The sequence below is a fragment of the Phragmites australis genome, chromosome 17 (assembly GCF_958298935.1).
Source record: "Phragmites australis chromosome 17, lpPhrAust1.1, whole genome shotgun sequence".
NCBI lineage: Eukaryota > Viridiplantae > Streptophyta > Magnoliopsida > Poales > Poaceae > Phragmites > Phragmites australis.
The window spans coordinates 23,784,122-23,805,442 of NC_084937.1; the positions used below are offsets into that span (position 1 = coordinate 23,784,122).

Sequence of the window (21,321 nt, forward strand, 5' to 3'; positions counted from 1 at the left end):
CACGGAAAGAATGACCCCAGCGGTGATCCCGAGTACGCGCAGTCCACTCGGCTCTTCCTTGTTGGCCATGACGAGGACAGTGGCAGGGGACCACTCGGCGAGCGCGTAGCCCAGCAGGCCGGCGGCGACGAAGTGGGTGTTGAGGTGCACGACGAGCACCCAGGTCGCGGGGCTCACTGCCATGTCGGCGCAGAAGGCAAGCGCGATGCCGTTGGAGATGTAGACCAAGACCGTGCGCGCGCCCATGCATGGTCTCCGTGAGGAAGTTGGTCCACAAGGACGAGACGAAGCAGAGCACGTACGAGAGCTGCCACGCGACGAGCAGCGGCTGGTCGCGGGAGCAGGACCGGTCTTGACCTTTTGGAGGCCCCGGGGCGAGACAAGATTATAGACCTTATATTTGAATACGAGTAGTAATAAATTTATTGTGTTAAAATTATAAAGTAATACTGAAAATATCAGAAGAACACGAACTCAGTAATTATTTGCAACCTAATTGTTTATAAATGTTAGTAGGTCTGAGGAAACAATTCTAGGGTAGGTGAGAAGGAAAAAAAACAAAAACATGTAATGAACCACATATGCAACGGTTATATGTGAGGTTTTTTAATGTAAATGGATGAAATTAGACTATCAGAGATGGATTAAATTGAAACACTCGAGATTAAACCTTTGCCTTCCGCTAACTGCGGCAAAAGCTGACCCAACAGGCAATGTTGCCTTCTTTTGAGGAGAGGAGGGGAATGAGAATATGGCATGACTTCAAACTTCGTGGGACAGCAATGGAAAGAATGAGAGTAAAATGAAGTAATGTGATTTAGGGTCTAGCCTTTCCTAAATTTTGACTAGTGGTTGACCAATAAATGCTCATATGGGTGGGGGGGCCTGAGTTTTGAGGGCTCAGGGCGATCACCCCTCTGCCCTGTCCTCAGGGCCGGCCCTGCATGGGAGCACCGCTGGGCGACCGACGTGACCACAACAAGCAGCAAGGAGATGAGGATGAGGTTTCTCTGCTTGGCCTCCTCCATGTCCAACCACTTGCGACGGCTCCCTTGCGAGGTGTGGGCGTGTCATGTGTGGCTCCTGCCCTCGATCTCGCCGGTGGGGTAGGCGACGTGTGTCTCCTTGCTCTTGTACAGGGAGTGGTTCCCGTCATCGACCTCGCTAGAGGGGTTGGCTAAGGACGGACGCAACCCAAAAATTGAGTGGAGGCATAACAGTGACCGAGTCTTTGCAACTTCATGAAAAAAATTCTAAATTTACTGAAGTCCAAAAAATAAGAATTTAAGCGAGGAATGTATCCTTGTTGGGCCTCTCCTGGGGTTGGCACCCGTGATGGGCACACCCTTGGGGTCAGTGTCGATGAGCGCATCTTCTTTTCCATCTCAGCCCTAGCAGGGCACTGGTAGGCGGTGGCCGGCAGGTGAGCTTCAACGTAGGATGGGCCATTAATGGCCTGGCACGGTCTAGCAATAAAGGTAAGTTTTTTTTCCTTTATGGTTTTTTTTTCGTTACTAATTGATTTTTTTATTAATTTATGATTTTGTGGTTCTTATATGCCATCAACATTTAGAAATACTTGGGTCAACACTTTGCAAAACTTTCTCAACATTTTAAAAACACTAGTTCAACATTTTATATGAAAATATTGAAATAGTATATTCAAAATGTTAAACTAGTACATTCAAAATGACGTTTTCTTTTTAAAAAGTTCAAAATAAGAAAAATATTTACCTGCTCCTGCTCAGGTACTCCTGTCCAGCCCTGGCTAGCCACATGCAGTGATTGGTTGATGGTGATAATTGAAAAGGCATGTTATTAAACAGTACGATGGCGGCAATTGAAAAGGCATGTTATTAAATCGGAGCACTTGGAGTAAAATCAAACCTGGCCATATTGTACTCATCTTCCATGTTTTATGATAAGATCACACGCTACTTTGGATGAATTATCAATTCATGTACATTTCGATACGACAATCAGTCTTGAGGGGTTTTGTTTCGTAACTTCTTTAGATTTGTACATTTATGTTTTATTACAGCTTTTATTGTAAATTTCTATTTTTTTCGTGAGCCAGGACCATGTCGTCGAAGCCCGACGAGCAGTAGTGGGCACATCCATGACCATGAATGAGTTCCTGCTTTGTATGTGATTGTTGCATCTGCACATCCATGATCATGAGTTCCTGCTTTGTATGCGATTGTTGCATCTGCTTTTCTTCTTGCCGCAGATGTTTTATAAATTTGTTGCAGTGCAACTTCTTGTGTGCTGCAACATGTTTCGTTGCACAATGTTCTTATTTGTTGCAAGAAGTATTTTCAGTAGTTTCATTTACTGCCCTCCACTGACCCTTGCACTATCGGTTTCTGGGCATGAGCCAAACCTTGGGCTTGATCATTTACTGCCCTCACTAGAGGCAGAAGCTCGATTATTGCATCGATTGCAATTTTTGTAATGTTTCAAATCTATTTTGCATTTATACTTTTGTGCTAGGTCCTCAAGCGCTTTTTTTTTGTGTGAACCGGATCAAAAGATTTTAGCCATGAGAATGTTATTTTTCTCAATTTTTTATACTCGCTATGTTGCATACGATTCCTATCGGATCTGGGCGCTAGCATTGTCAAGTTATATGCATAGTTCAGAAACTTCGCCTCACAACAATTGACCCATATAGATAGATGTTGGATCTAATAGAGTTATTTTGTTGTGCATTAATAAAAATTTTGGTGTGGTAGTGGAGGCGTGAGTGTTTTCAGCGGTTTATTTATAGATGTGCGACAGAAAATATATTCACGAGTGTGTTCGAGTAGTAAAAAAATGTTGTAAACCGACATCCCTAGGATGCATTTTGTTGCTTGCATATGACTTAGTCTGACCTGTGGGATATAGGTAGTAGATATTTTGTTGGCTACATGCTATCTTGAGTTTGGCTCCCTATATGCAAAAGAGGATTCTCAACTTGGCTTTGCAGAAATATGGAATTTGGCTCGTAGGATGAAAATTGAGCCCAACTAATGATGTTACTAGTGTATGATTAGCGTATATCGATATTAATGTATTTCAAAGGATATTAAGGTTTAATAAAATAGACTAAGGACGAAAAATGTAAAATAAATATCATAATTATATTTGTTTGGATACTTTTATCTCATACAACATGTCTTCGTGCGGGCAATCAAACACCATCACTCTCAATCAGATTCATAAATACTGACCAAGCTAAGCATGCGGGCAACCAAACGGCCTCAGTTCTTTTCAGTAAGCCACCATGTTCTTTATTTTTCTGTAGTTTCAAACTGGCTTAATCTAGCAAATGGCTTTTATACTGAGATTGCTTGTACAATGACCCTTCAAGTGAAGAACAGGCCAAACACATGTATTTGTTGCAAAGCTAGTGGTTGGAATAATTTTGCAAAGCACCCACACAGCCAGGCCCCAACTCAGCCTGGTTGATCCATACGGGCCAGGCTAGGCGGAGCCGAGCAACCAAATGCACCCGGCCGACCAGCCTACTCACGCGCCACGCTCCAAATTGGAACCCATGCCCACGATCCAAACGGAGATCATCAGATAAAGAGAGCGCGAGATGCCGAGGTGCCGGCGATAGACACGAGGAGGAGGTCGAGGCGGGGCGGGCAAACCCATGCACGCTGCTTGCCTCCCTCGTTGGCATCGTTTGTCCCCATCGCTGCAGCTCCAACGGCCGGCCGGGTCGTGTTTACTACGCTCGTCTTCTCCGTTCTGCGCTTGCAGCGTCGTCTCACACTCTCACTCCGCGCCTCTCTCGAGAGTCTGGCTCACCTCCTCGGCTCCTCCGTCACCTTCGATTCCCCGCCAGAGGCTCGGGCGGAATGGAGCTGAAGCCCGACTTGTCGGCCCTCGTCACCGGCGGCGCCTCCGGCATCGGTGAGCAAGAGCAACGCCCCCCCGTCTTTCTATGCGTCCCCGATTCACGCGCGGTTGGCTCCTGGTGTAATTAGGTTGGGCCTGGACGGATGGGCGAGGATTCGCTTATCCGTTTACGTTGGCGGGCTACGTAGCCTGGCCCAATCAGTGCACGACCTGGGTCACGGGCTCACGGACTGCTTGGAGCTCCAAAACCCTCCTCTTTCTAAGCGTGGCCACGGATTGAGTCAGGACCGGTGGAGCGAGAGCGTACCCTATCTAAAAACCGAAAAATCAAATCCAACACGACTCCAAAATTACTCTTGGCCTGGCGACGACTTGAGACCTGATAGGGACCTGAAACCTAATATCAGAGATGGTCAAATGAGCCTATCGAGCTGGCTCAGCACAAGCTCGGCTAGGCACGACCCAACTATGATACAACCCGAATAGGCCCGGTGAGTATCACGGGTCATGTCGTGCTGGGTGACGACCCGTGAAGCACAGTGTTGTGCCGGATTGGCACAGGCACAACTGCGACATAGCGGGTCGTGCCGGGTGGGGTGGTCAGGCGCAGGGCAGCGACATGGCCGGTCAGGGCGAGGCGAGGTGGTCGAGCGAAGCGGTGCGGGGCGGCCAGGGTGGGGATGGTGTGGGGCAAGGGCGCCGTGGTGGGGGCAACGCGTGGGCGGTAGGGGGGCAGGATGCGAACAGGCGGCCAGGCAGCCGAGGCGGGCCATGCCCGTGCCGACCCGTCTAGATTAGGTCGTGTCGTGCTGACCCACCGTACCAAGATGTCGGCCCAGGAACGACCCGACCCATCTACCCTCATGCTTGGATCTTGCCTACAGTACTGTGCATCGGCCCAACCCAGTAGACATGGCCTAGTTAGCCATGTTTACCTAATGTGTCAGGTTGGTGGGTGCTCGAGTCTCAGTCTAAGACGTTGCCAGCCTCCTCGGTGGTGGGGTACAAAGGGTAGGGATGTAGCCACCACAACCTGATCGCTTCTTGCACTTCTCTAACAACAACGCCCACATAGGTTGTGGCACAAACGACGACTCTTGTGCAGAGGAGGCGATGACACCTTACTTCACGCTTTTTGACGATGACGAAAGCGTACGCTTCTTCGGCAAAGATGGTGGCCATGGACAAGAGGGAATCGGGGAGAGGGGAGGCTGAATGCTTAGACCGCTGGAGCAGGAGGAGCTGCAGTTCTTTGCTAACCGCCCCTAGGCCTTCGACCTTATTGGGCTGCATTGGGCCTTGGGCACCCGTGGGTGTAGATACCCTGACCCTAGACCCGATCCAATGGCTCCACGGGTTTGAAACCTGTGGGGCCCTACCTGGCCTACTGCCATCCTTGCTTCACCTCCCGTCCTCCCCTCTTGGTGCTCCGGTGATGTGGTCGTTGCCATCGCCACAATCGGTGGCTGGAAGCGGGATCTCCTAGTCATGGATTCTATTTTCTCTCCATCCACCATCGCAAAGCCTGCAATGGCGTACCCATATTTCACCTAGTGCCGCTTCAGGTGAGGCAGAGGCACACTTCGGCGAGGGACGGGATCATAGCTCACAAGCACGAGTTCGTTCCGTTCTCGATTTGCTTGATATTGTGCAGGGCAGCGGTTTTAGTAGACTCCTTGTAATGTATTGGCTGACAGTTCCTTTTTTGTTTTTCAAGGGAAAGCGCTCTGCTTCGCTCTTGCACGGAAGGGTCTATTTGTGACTGTTATCGATTTCTCTGAAGAAAATGGGAGAGAAGTTGCTTCATTAGTTCAAAAGGAAAACAAACATAATGGAGATACTAGAGTTCTCTCTGCCATATTCATCAAGTGTGATGTTACCAATGGAGGTAAGTTTTTTTTTTTGGTGGAAACAGGCAATGAAGATTAATCTTGTGTACTTACCTTTTCCAAACCACTCGTTTAGCTATTTTGTTGATACTAAATTTGGAAACAACAGTGAACATAACGTGACAGCTAAGTAACTGCATCTGACATCACATAGACCAGTCAACTCTTAAGCGTGATCGTCCTTTGATATCCAACTGCAATTCTAATCATGCAGTATATTTTCCCTGAAATATTCATTCTCAATAAAGTATAATTTTAGATCATACCGTTGTAAACATCATATATTTAATCTTTTAATTTGGAAGTACTGACTGAAAATCCACTGTGAAATAAGTTAGCAAATAGCAAGCGTCCCTGATGTTTTTCAGAAACACATTTAGCATCTAGGATTTTCGGATCATAATGGATTCGTGTGTGTATTACTTTCGAGGAGCTATCAAATTGCATGCAGGAGGGATCTATTCGCACCTTTTGTGTCAGAGCGTTGAATTCTGTTTCCTAAAATATTGTTAATTTGGGGCTAAGGTCATCTTTTCGTTGTGGTCACTATTTGGTTTTATTGTTGTCATTGGATATTGAATTACTTGCTTTATGATTCCAGCAGTTCGCTGAAACTGTAATTTCTCTTGCCCTCCATATTTGCTATGACCTTAAAAGATACATTTGTTTGACATGCAGATGCTCTTGCTGCTGCTTTTCGGAAACATGTGGACACGTTTGGTGGACTAGATATCTGCATCAACTGTGCTGGATTTGTCAATAAATCATTAGTTTATGATGATAGATCTGATGGAACTTCCACTTGGAGGCATGCTGTAAATGTGAATCTTGTTGCTGTTATTGATGGTACTCGCATTGCAGTAAGTCCCTCATTAAGTGTTAGAATAGAGTTGCAGTAACAGTGAGTGCTGCTCCTTTACCCTTTATTATTTCAGATTAATGATTTGGAAATGCCTATATATTTCATTTTCTGTTGATACAATTGTTTAAGAAAAAAGTTGTTAAATTTTTCCTTTACTATTGTCATTATTGGAGGAAGTCAAGATGTAATAGTTTTTTTACATAATATAGCCTGTCCTTGTAGTCCCTTGAGAGCAAGAGGTAGGATATAATTTTGGATCGATGACAATCGAGAATTAGCAATAGTCTTGCATTATTTGTGAATTTTGAATTATTCATTTCTGCGCTAATTCAAAATGTAACATCAATTGCCAGACAGGTTATATGTATATATTTCCTGCCAACAGAAAACATGTACTCTACTTATGATTGGATTTATTCACCACAGACTCAAGTAATGCAATCCCAGAAGAAGCCTGGTGTCATAATAAATATTGGTTCAGTTGCTGGCCTATATCCTATGAGCTATGAACCTGTGTATAGTGGGACAAAAGGTTCGTTCATTATGCTGATAGATTTACTATCTATATGCTGATTGTTTTGGCAGCATAGCAGTTGCAACACAAAACCAGTTTTGGTTTATCTCAGACTATTGATTCGTGGAAAATAGTACGCACACTGATTAGTGTTCAATCTGGTCCGAATTACTTGCACTGTTGCACATACATTTACATTTTTGTCATGTAAATGCTCTACGCTAAAATCAGTTGAATTTCACTGTATTAACTACGCGGTCCTTTTGTAGGAGTATTTGTAAAATCTGTTGGGTGTTAAGTTTTTTTTCCTTAAAAAATAATCTGTTTGGCGCATGTGTACACTATGTGACCTCAAACTTCATTTTTTCAGGTGGTGTAGTTATGTTTACAAGATCACTTGCTCCATTGAAGCGGCATGGCATTCGTGTCAATGTACTATGTCCTGAGGTATTAAGATTTTGCGTGACTAGAGGCATATATGGCTCGTTATTTCTTTCACGTGTTGACTTTGCATTCATCGTAGTTACGTTGAAACTGTTCCTACATTTTTTCAAAACTTCTGAAAAAGTTACTGATATGTTTTGCAATATTCAAGATATTAACCTCACATAAAACCCTATGGGCAGTTAAAAAGACTTACCAAATTGACCAGACAGTGTGATTTCTCACTATATCGACTCTTAAGGGCCTAGGGCAATTACTCGAGTTAAACCTGTATGGACATGAACTTGAACTAACTTGTAAAATGAATGAAGTGAACCAACTTCTTTGATGACTCCATCTCAGAACATCAGTGGGTATCAGCGATAGTGTATATCCCACATTTTGTAGCTGCAACAGTGGAGACCATAGTTTACAGTCTGCAAGCCGCAGTAACTTAAAATTAAATTTATCCCAAACAGACTAGCTTATCATTTTGTCCCACGACTAGTGGCTGGAAAGGACAAGAGCAATGATGATAATGATATTTCAAGAGTATTATTTATCCTGACTTATATCTAGGACTGATATATGCAGTTTGTCCAAACTAATATGGGAGAACAAGTAAATCGTATACTAGTGGATGCACTTGGTGGGTTTTTGGAGGTGAAGGATGTTGTCAATGGTAAGCTATTTTTCACTTGATTAAGTTGCTATTATTTATTTCATTTGATTGTCTACATTTTTGCCATAATTGGCATGCCATGATTACAACTGGTTACCATTGAGCCTTAGATGAATCGTTCCAATGTTCAGTTGAGATAGGTTGCTTTAAATGATGAAATCGAATATGGACATTCGTGAGCGTTATGTGAAACATGTATCCATTATTATAATTGCCTCCTGTATTGCGTCGGTTTGGTCCCCGAATTTGAACTGTAGATTTAACTATTTTGCAATCAGTAAAGAATCGGACTGTTAAGTTAGATATATTTTCTTGCCAAAATGGGTCAATCTGGCTATGCCAACCATCCATTCCAGGTAGGTATGTTTTCGACCTGCCTTTGAATTTCCTTGTACAACTGCAGCCCTCAAATTCATGGACCCAAGCGACACACATATGCAAGTTTAGGAACCTGTCTTGTACTTTAATATTTTAGGGACCTTATTGATATATATATATATATATATATATATATATATATATATATATATATATATATATATATATATATATATATATATATATATATATCTTGCATATGATGTTTGTCTTTCTCTTCCTTCCCATGTTATCTGAAAAGAACCCCTTTTTTATTTGGACTAGGTGCATTTGAGCTTATAGAAGATGAGAGCAAGGCTGGTGCTTGCCTTTGGATATCTAAACGAAAAGGGATGGTTTACTGGCCAACATCAGAAGAAGAAAAAAATTACCTGGTTTATTCCTCGAAATCAAAACGGAAATTAGCAAAGAATAGATTTCCTAGCATCCAAATACCTGAATTCTTTGAGAAGATGTATGTAGTCCTGCTATGTTGCATTTGTATTTTTCCAAGGGCTTGCTGAGTATACCCGTTCATAAACAACAATTGCTTCTCACTCAGGTCTTTCCCTAAAATGGTTAAAGTCATTGACCATTGTCCATAAGCAGAAAGCTTAGGTTGCACCTTTTCACAGCATTGCAGCATTTACTAAAAGAAATGATGTGTTTACATTGTATATGCCAGCTGAATTATTGATGGTTATGACCTGACAAGACTTGCCGTCCATATTTAGAAGAGTTTATGAGTCATTGTGTTCTACCCCTGAGAAGTCAAGATCTTGCTAGTATTGTGGGTGATGGGATTACTCTGATGTTCTGATTTCTGTTCCTTTTCATGCTAGAAGATTTCCCAGTTTCTGTTCTTTTACATTTTTTCTAGTTCTTGGGTGCTTGACAGTTACTAGTAGAATATCTGGCTAAATAGCTGAACGTTTTTTTCCACTGCTACTTCATTTTGTCATATTATACAGAAAAACATGGATTTTCCATGGAAGTTTAGTTCTTGGACACGATATTTTTTCAAGAACATTGAACGTGATATGAATGTAGTTTTGGAAATCTATGTTATGTATTGCCTGTAATAACTCAATATTATAGGTTTAAGAGGTAGTAGAGCACCAACAGTTGGTCCAAAAGTCATTTCATACTATAGGAGCTAGTTGAAATATATTCCTCTAATAGAAACGGTTAATGGCCTGTCAGTTTTTATCATATCTTTATGGTGCTTCTGTAGGGTTGTTCGCACACTCAGCCATAATTTCCGCAATGCTACAAGACTTGAGCATGTGCGCCTGAGATTTCCCATCGAACCGCACAACTCTCTAGTTAAAATAATATATGCTGGTGTCAATGCTAGTGATGTAAGTCCTTGCATTTGTATTTTCAATTGTTTTTCCTTTTGTTCCCCAACTGCATAACCATCGGAGGATGTTAATGATATGTTTCAGGTGAACTTCAGTTCTGGACGTTATTTCAGTGGCAATGCTAAAGAAGCTGCTGCACACCTTCCATTTGATGCTGGTTTTGAGGTTACTGATGCTTTCATATTTTCATCTCATTGTTGGATAATGTTTTTATATGATGTTCTGTACCATTTTTCTGATTTGTTGAATTCGCAAGCATTCTATTGCCTCTGGTAGTTCAATGGAGAAATTCGATCATAGAAAAAAAAACGAACTTGCAGACAACAGCAGGGTTGTCAGCTTTGTCATCAACACTCCGCATGTTGTGAAAAAATAAAGTACATCCACAACTCCTTGGGATCAACTGCATCATGGCATAAAGTATATATGTTAATTCTATATGCTTGCGTGGGTAAGGACCCAAAGGGCAAGGGTAACACACTTGCCCTTGATCTTTCAGCTGGGAGACTCTGCCTTCTGGGGTCAGACAAGGCTATGACGCTGCTTGTGGAGAAAAAGATAGAGGGCAAGGCTTCTTTCCTTTCTTGCTTAGACCCCAGAAGAAGATGACAATTCCTCCTTATCAATGAGTTCCAAACAATAGCACCTCTCACAATATGGAAGCCAACTTATAGAATATGGAATAGCTAATAACAAAGCTCTCATAACTTGACAACAGAGAACTCAGCGGCATTCCTATGTTTACATAGAAACCAAATTGCACTTGCTAATTTCTATGATTTAATACAGTTTTACCGTGTAGTTTTTATGAATACTGGTATTTAATTGGATTGCTGCATGCTAACTCAGAGAATTTTGTTTTTGTTCTTGTTACCACATTGACACATTTAAATCTGCATAATTGCAGCATGGGAATCTAGGGTGGATTATTCTTCTGTGCAAAATGGTCTTATGACATTTGATCATAATTTTTCTTACCTTTTTAACATGATAAGTTTTACCAGATTTTATCCATAAAAAATGCAGGCTGTGGGAATTGTTGCTTCTGTTGGAGATTCGGTGGAACATATCAAAGTTGGCTCTCCTGTGGCCCTTATGACTTTTGGGAGCTATGCTGAATTCATGCTGGTACTGCATTCTATATCTCTTTTGTTACACAATAAATTACCTACCGACCTCTATCTTCCGTGGAATGAAATCATCTCTATCCTCTTGCTTTTTGGATACTGTTACCTCTGACAGTAACATATTTTTTGCTTTATGTCTTTCCGATGGAAGGTTCCAGCCAAGCGTCTTCTTCCAGTGCCAAGACCAGACCCAGAGGTGGTTGCTATGCTAACATCAGGATTGACTGCTTCAATCGCTCTTGAAAAGGTTCTCTTTATCTTCAGTTTTGTTTATTTTATTTGCCATTTGAGTGTTTAACATATACCATGTATTTTCGACTCTATATTTTGTTCAGGTAAGATTCAAATTCCAAGTTGGAAGATATATAAATTTCTTCCTGGTCTGATGCGGACTTGCTTTATTCTGCATTTGTGCCATTAGGCTGGCCAAATGACGTCTGGGCAGGTTGTTTTAGTCACAGCTGCTGCTGGTGGAACAGGACAATTTGCTGTTCAGGTGAGGTGATGCCATTTCCGTATTATGACTATGCCTTTTTTAATGTAATGCTCGATTGCCTGTCTACTTCTATAGTTTTTATAAAGGTGGTGTAATTACAGTGCTTCAAATTATCTTTTGAATTTGTACACGAAGACTATCTCATGAAAGTTGGAACGCATATATTTCCTGGTTAATTTTTTTTTCACAAAGGAGGTCCCCACCCCCAGCCACAAAGGGGCTGAGGAGCACCTCTGGGGTGAGCACACGGGCCCACCGGAGAGCTGGCTTTCAGAGCACACGGGCTCACCAACTATCCATATTCGCGTGCAGAACGGGAGTTCGAGCTCCCGTCAGCCAGCTCCACAACCGGGAGCTCAACCACTGCGCTACTACGCCGTCTGCATGCAATTAGGATAATGTTTTGGCACTTGCATGCACTTTTATCTGCATGCAACACGATATTTCCAGGATATTGGCAACTTCATCTTCTTTTGATCTTTTCTTTTGTTTCTATGTTACTCTATTTTTAAAGAAACTGTTATAGGCTTTTAACTCTGAATGTCCGTTTGTTCTGAATATACAGCTTGCGAAATTAGCAGGCAACAAGGTTGTTGCCACATGTGGAGGTGAAAGTAAATCTGCGCTTCTGACTTCCTTAGGAGTTGATCGAGTTATCAACTACAGGAATGAAAAGATCAAAGATGTGAGTTTTTTGTTTCAGCCTTTTGTATTTATCTTTCATACTTCTGCTGTTTATAATGCAGTTTTGTTTTAGTTTGTTGCTTATGTGTCAGATGTTTAAGCTTCATTACGTCTCTTTTGCTTGCTTTTTATGCTGACATAAGTGTTTCGTATTTATTGTGTAGTCCAATGTATGTTTCTGTTGTCTAGTTGTGTCTCTACTTACAATTCACGAGGATAGAATATTTACTGTCAGAGTATTGCTGAAGCTACCAGTCTAAGCCATGTTGCATTGATCTATTATATATTCTTGTCAATGACTGGTAAATAAGGATTGTTCTAATGTTCGATTCCAGATTCTGAAGAAAGAGTTTCCAAGAGGTGTGGATATCATATATGAATCTGTGGGTGGAAAAATGTTTGATTTGTGTTTGAATGCCCTAGCAGTCCACGGGCGTCTCATTGTAATTGGTATGATCTCTCAGGTATATTTTTTACAGCCTCTGAACCTTGCATTCATCGATTTATTATATGCTCTGAGTGATGACTCCAGTGGGTGATACAGAATACATGAAAACTGTTCTGTGCTTCACCAAAGAAAAGATTTCATATATTAAAGCAATGAGTTGACGGGTTGATCTGCATAAAGTCATTAGTGACTACAGGTGCTTTAGGAAGTGTACAATTTTCATTTGGTGGAGCAAATAAGCATGCTTTGGGAATATTCTGAAGTGCTATTGCGAACTGTTCATATCAAACCTGTCCATTGTGCATCTGCATGAACAGTTGGAAGACTTGGAATATACTATTGCGGTTCGGTTCCTAGGAATGATCATTGATCTATTGTGATTACGCTTTCGGTTTCATGAACTTGTGGCCGTAGGTATCCTAAATAGTTACTAGGATATTGTACCTTGTAGCAGAAAATGCATCGGTTGGTAGTGAACACTATTTTATATGTTTTCAGTATCAAGGACAGGATGGATGGAAGCCACAGAATTACACCGGATTATGCGAGAAGATTCTTTCGAAAAGCCAAACTGTGGTATGTGTGCAGCAGAGCACTAGAACTTCTCAATACGCATGCACTGCGTTTAATTTGTTATTTAATATTGTTCTGAACAAAGTGTCACTGCAGTTTTAAAAATGTATTGTTCGTTAGTCATAATGATTTGTGTACCACTTTGACTTGCTCAAAATTACATGCATACTTCACACGCTGTTATGGGACAGTCATTGAGCCATACAGATAGATTCATAGATGTCACACCCGGTAGTCCTTTCGTAGTGTACTTCTCAAGGGCCAGTTTGTGGTAGCTGCGTTGCACTCCAAAATCTTAGTTTGTCACGCATCCTAAAAAGATGCTTCTAACCAATTGCCACATCCAGATATAGAAAAAAGGCTTTTGAAAAGCCAGGGCAATGCTAAACAGACCGTAAAAATTGTGAGCTCCTTTCCAATTTCAGGCTGGATTTTTCCTTATTCAATACGCTCACCTGTGGCAAGATCATCTTGAGAAACTTTTCGACCTGTATGCCTCTGGAAAGCTAAAGGTATACTCCATACTGCGTGTTCGCTGTTTGGCTTCTTTCCACTGATTATTTCAGTATGGGAAATGCTAATCTTTGTGCCTTCCTCTCCACAACCAGCAATGGTTCTTGATGCCAAAAAAAAAAAAAACATTCACTCTATGTATTCTTTTTCCTCTTTCATACAACAGGTTTCCCTTGACCCCAAGAAATTCTTGGGCGTTGCTTCCGTGGCAGATGCAGTAGAACATCTTCACTCTGGCAGGAGTGTTGGCAAGGTGACCGTTGCTATAAGCCTATAATAAATAACAGACGATCCTGTTTCGGTATTCCTATTCTTGTCTGCTGCGATGCATCTTACAGTTTTTAGTGTTTCATCTTTTCAGGTCGTTGTTTCCATCGATCCATCATACAGTGAGACCCTTGCTAAGCTATAGTGTGTACTGTGTAAACATATGAGCTGCATCATCTTCAGAAAATTTGTTGTCTGTCTGGATGAACCATACAAACGGCTACAATATTTCCTCGGCACTGATGCAGAGTTATGTCATGTGTTAGTACATAGCTCGCTTGTCCAATTAGTTGGCAAGGGACGAGGAGTGTATGGAAGGGAGAACATTGACCAGGCAATTGAATAAGCTTCTAGGCCGGGAGACTATTTAAATTGTTGGTATATAGTATAGTATACGTAATGATCTGATTATTATGATAGGCTAAGATTAGTCTTCATTTTATCTCTAGAGTCGCTTAATATTCAAGTCATATGTACTTTACATATTCCGTCATTGAGATTCAATACAATATTCTGTCATTGAGATTCAATACAATATATCGACCGCATAAACTAATCCTCATATTCCTTTACGATACCAGAGAGTTTAGGTTTTAATCTTAGGACAAAAACATTAGCTACCCACTAGCTTCTGCACCACGCGTCCTGAGGGGAGATCGATCTCTATGATCTCCGTCAGGGATAGCGCTGTTCGTACCTAGGGTTCACGGTGTCAATCGTGTCGATCGGCCGCTCTAGAGAGTCTTTTATTGATCCGTTGATCAGATTTTTCTCTCTCATTAGTCGTTGATCGATGTTTCTATTTGGTTTTTCGATCCAAGATTGGTTTGCGTTGCTCGCTGCCGGTCGTCATCGCACATCTACTCCGACCTTGGCTTCAACACTGGTTGGCCACTCCTCTTATTTGACCGCGCAGCATAGCTGGGCACACGGCGCTCCAGGGGACGCCCTCCTAATTCGCGCCTTGCCACTCTGTCTGCATAGCCTCGAATCGGCCTCAGGTCGTCGCCCCTCTTCATGCATCAACATCTCCATGCGCCTTTGATCAGTTGACCCCGTGCTCCCGACATCTTCACACGTCTCTAGTCGGTCGCCTCCACATCTCTCACTAGGGTTGGCAATGGGACGGGCCGGGTCAGGTCCCTGCAAGTTTTACACCCAACGGGGGTGGGGTTGGGTTTTTGCTCGTGGGGGTCGTGGGTCAGGGCCCCGATTGATGACGAGATCGACAAAAATAAGTACAAATGGAGATCAACAAATCTAGAGATTAAGGAATTTTTATGAAGAACAAAACTTCAGATTAGATGGGACAAGATCTGTGGTCTGCAGGCACCATTAGAAATATAGGACCTCCGTGACAATTAGAATCATCAAGTAGTAGAAGTCTTTCTTTTCTTCTTTCTTAATTTTTTTTCTCTTCCATATCTAAAAATCAAAAATAGGATTTTAGGACTCCCACATGCACTAGGAGGCTTGAGTGCTCTCCACCCACGGAAAAACAAATTCTACAAAAACATATTCAAAAAGATCATCGTGGGATCATATCCACGTTATTCATCGATCTAATAGTTGAGCTGAAAAGTAGAGAGAGTAAGTGAACATGTGTCATCAAAGGAGATAGCGTCTTTTGTAAGATATGATTATAATTTACTTCCCCCACGGTGGATCCATCCCTGCAGGAGCTGCTCTGCCCAACCGTGAACCTTTTTCAAGGATGCTCAGTAGTTAACAGTATATTTATTCATGTTCCTACTGCATGGGCTTATAATGGGCTGAATTTGGTCCGATTAAACTGAATTATGCGGCTGATTAAACGGAAAATGGGCAATTAGTCGACATACACGGGAAGTTTAATCGTTCAGACGGACGGGCTGCCGACTCCGCACACTGAAATGAGAAGAAGGTAGGAGACGAGAGCGATGGAGGCGGACGCGGCGGCGGCCACGGAGCTCCAGGCACTACGAATGGCGTTCGTGCCAAAGTGTCCAACGGCTCCACGGCCGGTGCGCTCCACCCGCTCCCCTCGGTGGGGATTCGGTCGGTTGCCACGCCGCGCGCGAGGTTCTCCGACGGAGTAGTCAATCAGGGGCGGACGGGCGCTGGGGGTGCAGCCGTGGCGCGACGGCGTGGAGGCGGCAGCGGCGGCCATCTGCTGGCGATTCCGAGGCGTTCCGGACCGTAGAGCACGTGCGAATGGTATGGAGCTCCTGCCTCTGGGCTCTGGCCCCCTCTGTGAAATGCTTGCGCCTGTTTACTGGTCGTGTGAAATTACACTGCAGTGAAACTGAAATCTGGGTACCTGTATTCTGAACAACAAATGCCTGAATTCCTCTGTTTCAGTTTGACATGCTCTTTCGACAAACACGCCCTACGATGAGCTATGAACAAACACCGGCATTCAGAGCTGAACCAATGAAAAGAGTTTTTTTGGGGGGTATTGTATCATGTCATGTATGAAAACAAAATGCAGAAGACATGAATGAGTTCACTGAGAAAATAAGCACCCGAGGAGAACTGTAAGACAATGTACAGAACTCCTTGGATAAAAAAAATTCAGAGTATTTTCTGACTCCTGTTGTCCTGCTATACGGGCAGAAGATAGAAGGACCCGTCTTACTCGTCCGAGTCTTTTCTGATATCAGAAAAGAAAGTATCCTTTTGTACAGTTCGGTAGATGAAATGTAGCCTTGTAGGCCTGATTATACTGTGACGAGCTTTGGTTGAGATGAAACGGAGAACAAACAAATGGAACGCACAACGACAAGTTAAGCACATACGAAGTTACAAGTGGAACATCCACTGACGTGCAATCTACAGTGTGAATCCTTCACATGATTAGCCATCTCGTGAGCATAATTACAGCCAAAGCATTTCACGGAAACTACAAGAGAAAGATGGAAGAGGACACAAGCGGTCGGTCTATTGGATCTGACAGTTGACTGGCTGTTGCGGCATTGTCATGGGCTTACCCGAACCCACTCGTATCGGCCGTCCATTGGAGCGTCCTTGACAACGTCATAGTTGTACCTTGAACAACCAAAAGATCCAAAGGTTACAACACTGATGATAGCACTGCCAGCATGCGAGCAGTTTCTTCAGATTTGCCAAACAGGAAGGCCAAAGTTGAACTGAAATTGGGTTTTGAAAAGAAAAGGAAGGAAGAAGAAAAATGGACCATACGGCTTGTGGAGAGCTTCACAGCCTGTGCCAACCTCGCAGGCTATCCTAGCTGTACCTTTTTTTTTTCCAAAAGAAAAGCCCGGTGGGAAATGCCATTTCCTATTGTAGCCATCACACATGACATGTTCCCCTAGACTGCAGATCTTTTTACGGCCCCAGAACCAGAGGATAGACTTCCAAGCCGTAAGGTAATTTTGCTTACTTCTAGACTAGCAAACACTCTTTTCAAGTTTCAACAAAAAGAGAGAGAGAAATTATAAAAAAGTAGAGTACTAGTAGTAGTAGAAAAAAATAGAGAGAGCAGGCCACGTGTTGCTCTAGTGCAGTTTACAAGCTAGTGGTACAGTAACTTCGTTTCTCAGTTTTTACTGTCTGCAAGTGCAAGTGTGCAGCACCACACTGACAATTTCAGAGCTTGAGGAGCAGGGTCCTGTTGCTTCAACGGAGTTTACAGACCCACCGCTGTGCATGCTGCTTCTGCTTCTGCTAGCTAGCTACTATAAATAATGGAAGTATGGAAGCTTGAGAGGACAGGGGCCAAGCCTCGCAGCTCGCACAGAGAAGGAGCTGGAGCTCAGACGCATGCCCTATACTCACTTGGTCGCGAAGCGCCATGCAACACCGCTCTCCGCGGCGGCGAGGAACGCCTCGACCTCCTCATCCGGCGGCGACCTCCCCCTCTTCACCTTGTTCGTCCTGCGCGCAACAACAACCGTCCCACACAAAGGAAGGGTAACGGAGAGGAGAATTAATTAGCCACGGCGCCGAGCAGAGAGTTCTTTAAGCAGGAGCGCAGCATACACAGCTTCGAAGCTCAGCTGCTTCCTTGAGGAGGAGGAGGAGGAGGAAGGCGAAGAAGGCAGGGAGGGAGACTGACATGCCGGCGCCCACGTTGTCGCTCTCGCGCTTGCTGCAGCTCGGCACCGCCGCCGTCACGGTGGCGGCCGCGGTCGCGGCAGCCATGCCTTTTTTTTTTTATTCTTCTCCCCTGTTCTTTGTTTTTCCCTCTCGGCCGTGGCGCGGCCTGTGTGGGTGTGTGTAGTCTGTTGGGTGTTACGGGGCCGGGTTGGGTGGGGGTGGGAAGGGATAACGATTGGATTAGCTGGGAAACGGTGGAGGAGCCGTGGTTACTTATGCTCATCACGGGTGGGCGACCAACAGCAAAAATAATCTTATAAGATCTCGTCTATTTAGATTATATATCTAATTTATAATATAACGTGTAATAAAATTTATAATATAAATAATTAATAATTAATAATAAAATAAAAAATAATTAATAAAAAAATAAAAAATAAATTATTACATGTCACATTATAAATTAGATATAGACCTTAAATACATAAAATCAGGTCTATTATTAACAGCAGCCGCCTACCGCGCCACAGAGAGAATGGTGGGCGGATCGGAGCAGCGTGCACGTGGGGGCTGCTGCGCTGTCCCACCTCGTCGCCTACTTATACTTGTCTTGTGAGTTGTGACCGTGTAGTTGCCGATGCCTGATAGGTGCCGGTGTGCCACCCGTCGAGTAGGGTGGGGTGGGCGCCGAGATGCGGATGGAAACGGGGAAGGGTATGTGCACGCCGGTTGTGTGGTTCGGGGCACTCGTGGGGCTCGCTCTGTTGCTCGCTCGCACGACATGTGCTGCAGGAGATGGGCAGGGAGCCTTGTCGGCGCACGACGAAGTGAAGGTGCGTGGAATCATTTGTGTCGAAGATTAGTTCCCGACAATATATCCGTAAATTGACTAGGTACCTTTGAGGGTAGGGATTAATCACGAAGCGAGATAAAATGATGTATACAGGTTCGAGCTTTCGATTGGAGTACTACCCTATATCATGTAGGGGTGTTGCTACCTTGTATTGATGATTTTGAGTACAAGCAAGGTGGCTAAGACTATTACAATGAGTTGATTGGATCTAATCTGCCATAGGGTTAAAGTCATCTATTAACTCCTCTATTGTTGCCTTTCGTGTTGCTCATAGTTCCTTATTCCTTGTTCTCCCCACGGCCTTTTCGCCTTATATAGAGGTGAGGTACCGAATCCTATCCAGCTGTAGTCGATAGGGAGTTGTCTTTCTTAACGTCTAAGTAGATAGATCTGTTTTGAATACAGGTCGTATTGGTTTGGGTAACCAATCTAAACATTCTCGGTATATACTTCCTTGATTCCGGGTGTATCAGGTACCGCTGATTCGGTTCCGTGATATCTGGAGTTGCCGAATATGCGTCGTATATACCTTGTATGTATATGATGTACTCCTTATACACATATACCACATAGTTAGATATTCGACAGTAGCCCCCTAACTCTACTTCGGAGAAGAGGTTTCCATAAGCATCCACTCGAGTACTGCCAAGTTTAAGCTTGGTCAAGTAAAGTGGATCAGGCTCATAGTCGAAAGAATTGAGTGTGGACGGATCCTTCCTCGAGTATCGAGTGGAAGCTTAGTCGGGTCGAGTGCCCTATGGCTAACCGCACTCGAGACTTGAAGAGAAAGATTTAAAGAACTCAACTGATCAATATCCGACTCCGAGTAGAATTAAAAAACCTTTCGAAATTTAAAACGACAGGTATGGGTGCGTTGTAAAGGTGGGAGTGGTTGAAACGGCGGTAACTTTTCGGTTTTTACCTGTAAGACCCGGACTTGTAGCGGCCATTCTTCGTCCTTTGCCATCAATCTTCCTATACAATACTCTCAGCTTTCTCTGCCTTAGCAAGCACCACCGCCAGAAAGAAGTTTAGATCCATGGATCCCAACTCTTCCTCGATGATTCTGACTTCCTCCTCACCGGAGAAGCAGTCGGACGCAGCAGCGGCCGGCGCCTCGCCCGATCAGTATGATGAGGCAAGGTTCATGATTGAGGCCTGGACACCCTCAGCTATGCAAGAAACTCGGCTGGTGGAACTTGAAGCGAAAGGAGTGGTGCCGTTGCGCAGCCTGGTCGAATGGAGGACGGCATCGGGTGAGAGATTCCCTTCCTAAAAGATCAAGCATGAGTTCGTAATTTTTGAGTCTTTCTTCCATTGTGGTTTTAACATCCTTCCTTCCAAGTTCCTTCTCAATATGCTCGATCAATACCAGATTGAACTTCATCACCTGAACCCCAATTCGATCACCATGTTGAGTATTTTTGTTCATCTTTGTGAGGCTTTCCTTGGCATCGAGCTAAGTTTGAACCTTTTTCAGTATTTTTATAAACTGAAAAGGATTACCGAAAATAAATGTGTCAGGGGATATGGTTTCCAGTTGAGGAGTTGGATGAGAAACTCCTATATCTTAGTTCCCCTAACTTCCTCTTGGTCGAAGGATTGGAAGAAACTTTGATTTTACGTCTCCAATCCCAACCCGATCGATTTTCCTTTAGTGTATAGAGGTATTTTTCCCATCCAAAATCCTTCTTGGACGCAAGAGCATTGAGAGTCCAGCTACACCACCTACTTCGCCAACAAGATTGGCATGGTGAGGCAATTTGGCCTTACTGGGTGGCATGTGGTCAGAGACTTTATTAGTAAGAAATTGAGTCCCTTGAAGGCGCGAATGTGCCTGACTTGGGAGTACAGTGGGGATGAGGATGCTTCTAGGGATGCGACCGGATGTAAGGCTTAGTTAGCACTTTGCCATTTTCGTTTGGCTATGATCTTTGAGCTTTATCGAGTAAACCTTTCTTTTCTTTTTTAGCCCTGCCTGCCCAGGACGTCACCGCCCGGCTAAACAAGATTTTTTCTTCTGGCGCACCGGAGTGTGGCATTGCGCCTTACTCCTTAGTGAATCCTCGACCAGACGTAAGGATTTTCTCATGGAACAGTAAGACATGTTATTGTCTATTTGTTCTAACTTGTCTGTGTGACTGCAGGCTCCAGTTTTCCGTGAAGAACATATCCTTTCGAGCGAGGTCTTTGATCTCGACGGTGCTACTTCCGCCAATGCCGCCGACAAGGGGGAAGGATCGACCAATAAGGAGGCCCAGGGATCTCTTCGATCAAAGAGATCATCCCCATCTTCTGATCTGTTGTCGGATCCTTGCCCTCTCAAGCGCAAGCGAAGGAGCCCTTAGTTATGCTGATTAAAGTTTTTATTATCTTCTT

The 21,321-nt window shown here is 43.6% G+C and overlaps 2 protein-coding genes across 2 annotated transcripts; one reads left to right on the forward strand and one right to left on the reverse strand.

Moving 5' to 3' along the window:
• The first annotated feature begins 3,408 nt into the window (after nt 1–3,408).
• Nucleotides 3,409–14,550, forward strand: LOC133897536 (uncharacterized). The gene is made up of 18 exons (XM_062338296.1): nt 3,409–3,906; nt 5,570–5,740; nt 6,420–6,601; nt 7,030–7,135; nt 7,488–7,564; nt 8,135–8,222; nt 8,865–9,054; nt 9,814–9,940; nt 10,028–10,108; nt 10,970–11,071; nt 11,222–11,317; nt 11,492–11,566; nt 12,132–12,251; nt 12,586–12,714; nt 13,197–13,274; nt 13,697–13,783; nt 13,951–14,037; nt 14,146–14,550. Exons 1-18 carry the CDS (start codon nt 3,852–3,854, stop codon nt 14,194–14,196), a joined length of 1,902 nt encoding a protein of 633 aa, XP_062194280.1. The 5' UTR covers nt 3,409–3,851; the 3' UTR covers nt 14,197–14,550.
• Nucleotides 14,551–16,797: 2,247 nt separating this feature from the next.
• LOC133897978 (cyclin-dependent kinase inhibitor 6-like) lies at nt 16,798–18,308 on the reverse strand. Its single transcript, XM_062338822.1, has 3 exons — nt 18,109–18,308; nt 17,829–17,927; nt 16,798–17,078 (listed from the first exon to the last, which is right to left on the reverse strand). The coding sequence occupies exons 1-3, from the start codon at nt 18,192–18,194 to the stop codon at nt 17,009–17,011; spliced, it is 255 nt and encodes an 84-aa protein (XP_062194806.1). The 5' UTR covers nt 18,195–18,308; the 3' UTR covers nt 16,798–17,008.
• Nucleotides 18,309–21,321: the final 3,013 nt, after the last annotated feature.

Excerpts from the sequence above, each read along its gene's own strand:
- LOC133897978 (XM_062338822.1), bottom strand. The coding sequence starts at position 18,194 with ATGGCTGCCGCGACCGCGGCCGCCACCGTGACGGCGGCGGTGCCGAGC. Across the intron at positions 17,928-18,108 it reads GACAACGTGGGCGCCGGCAT|GACGAACAAGGTGAAGAGGG; the intron begins GTCAGTCTCCCT and ends TGTTGCGCGCAG. Across the intron at positions 17,079-17,828 it reads GCATGGCGCTTCGCGACCAA|GTACAACTATGACGTTGTCA; the intron begins GTGAGTATAGGG and ends TGGTTGTTCAAG.
- LOC133897536 (XM_062338296.1), top strand. The coding sequence starts at position 3,852 with ATGGAGCTGAAGCCCGACTTGTCGGCCCTCGTCACCGGCGGCGCCTCC. Across the intron at positions 7,136-7,487 it reads TGTGTATAGTGGGACAAAAG|GTGGTGTAGTTATGTTTACA; the intron begins GTTCGTTCATTA and ends TCATTTTTTCAG. Across the intron at positions 12,715-13,196 it reads TAATTGGTATGATCTCTCAG|TATCAAGGACAGGATGGATG; the intron begins GTATATTTTTTA and ends ATATGTTTTCAG.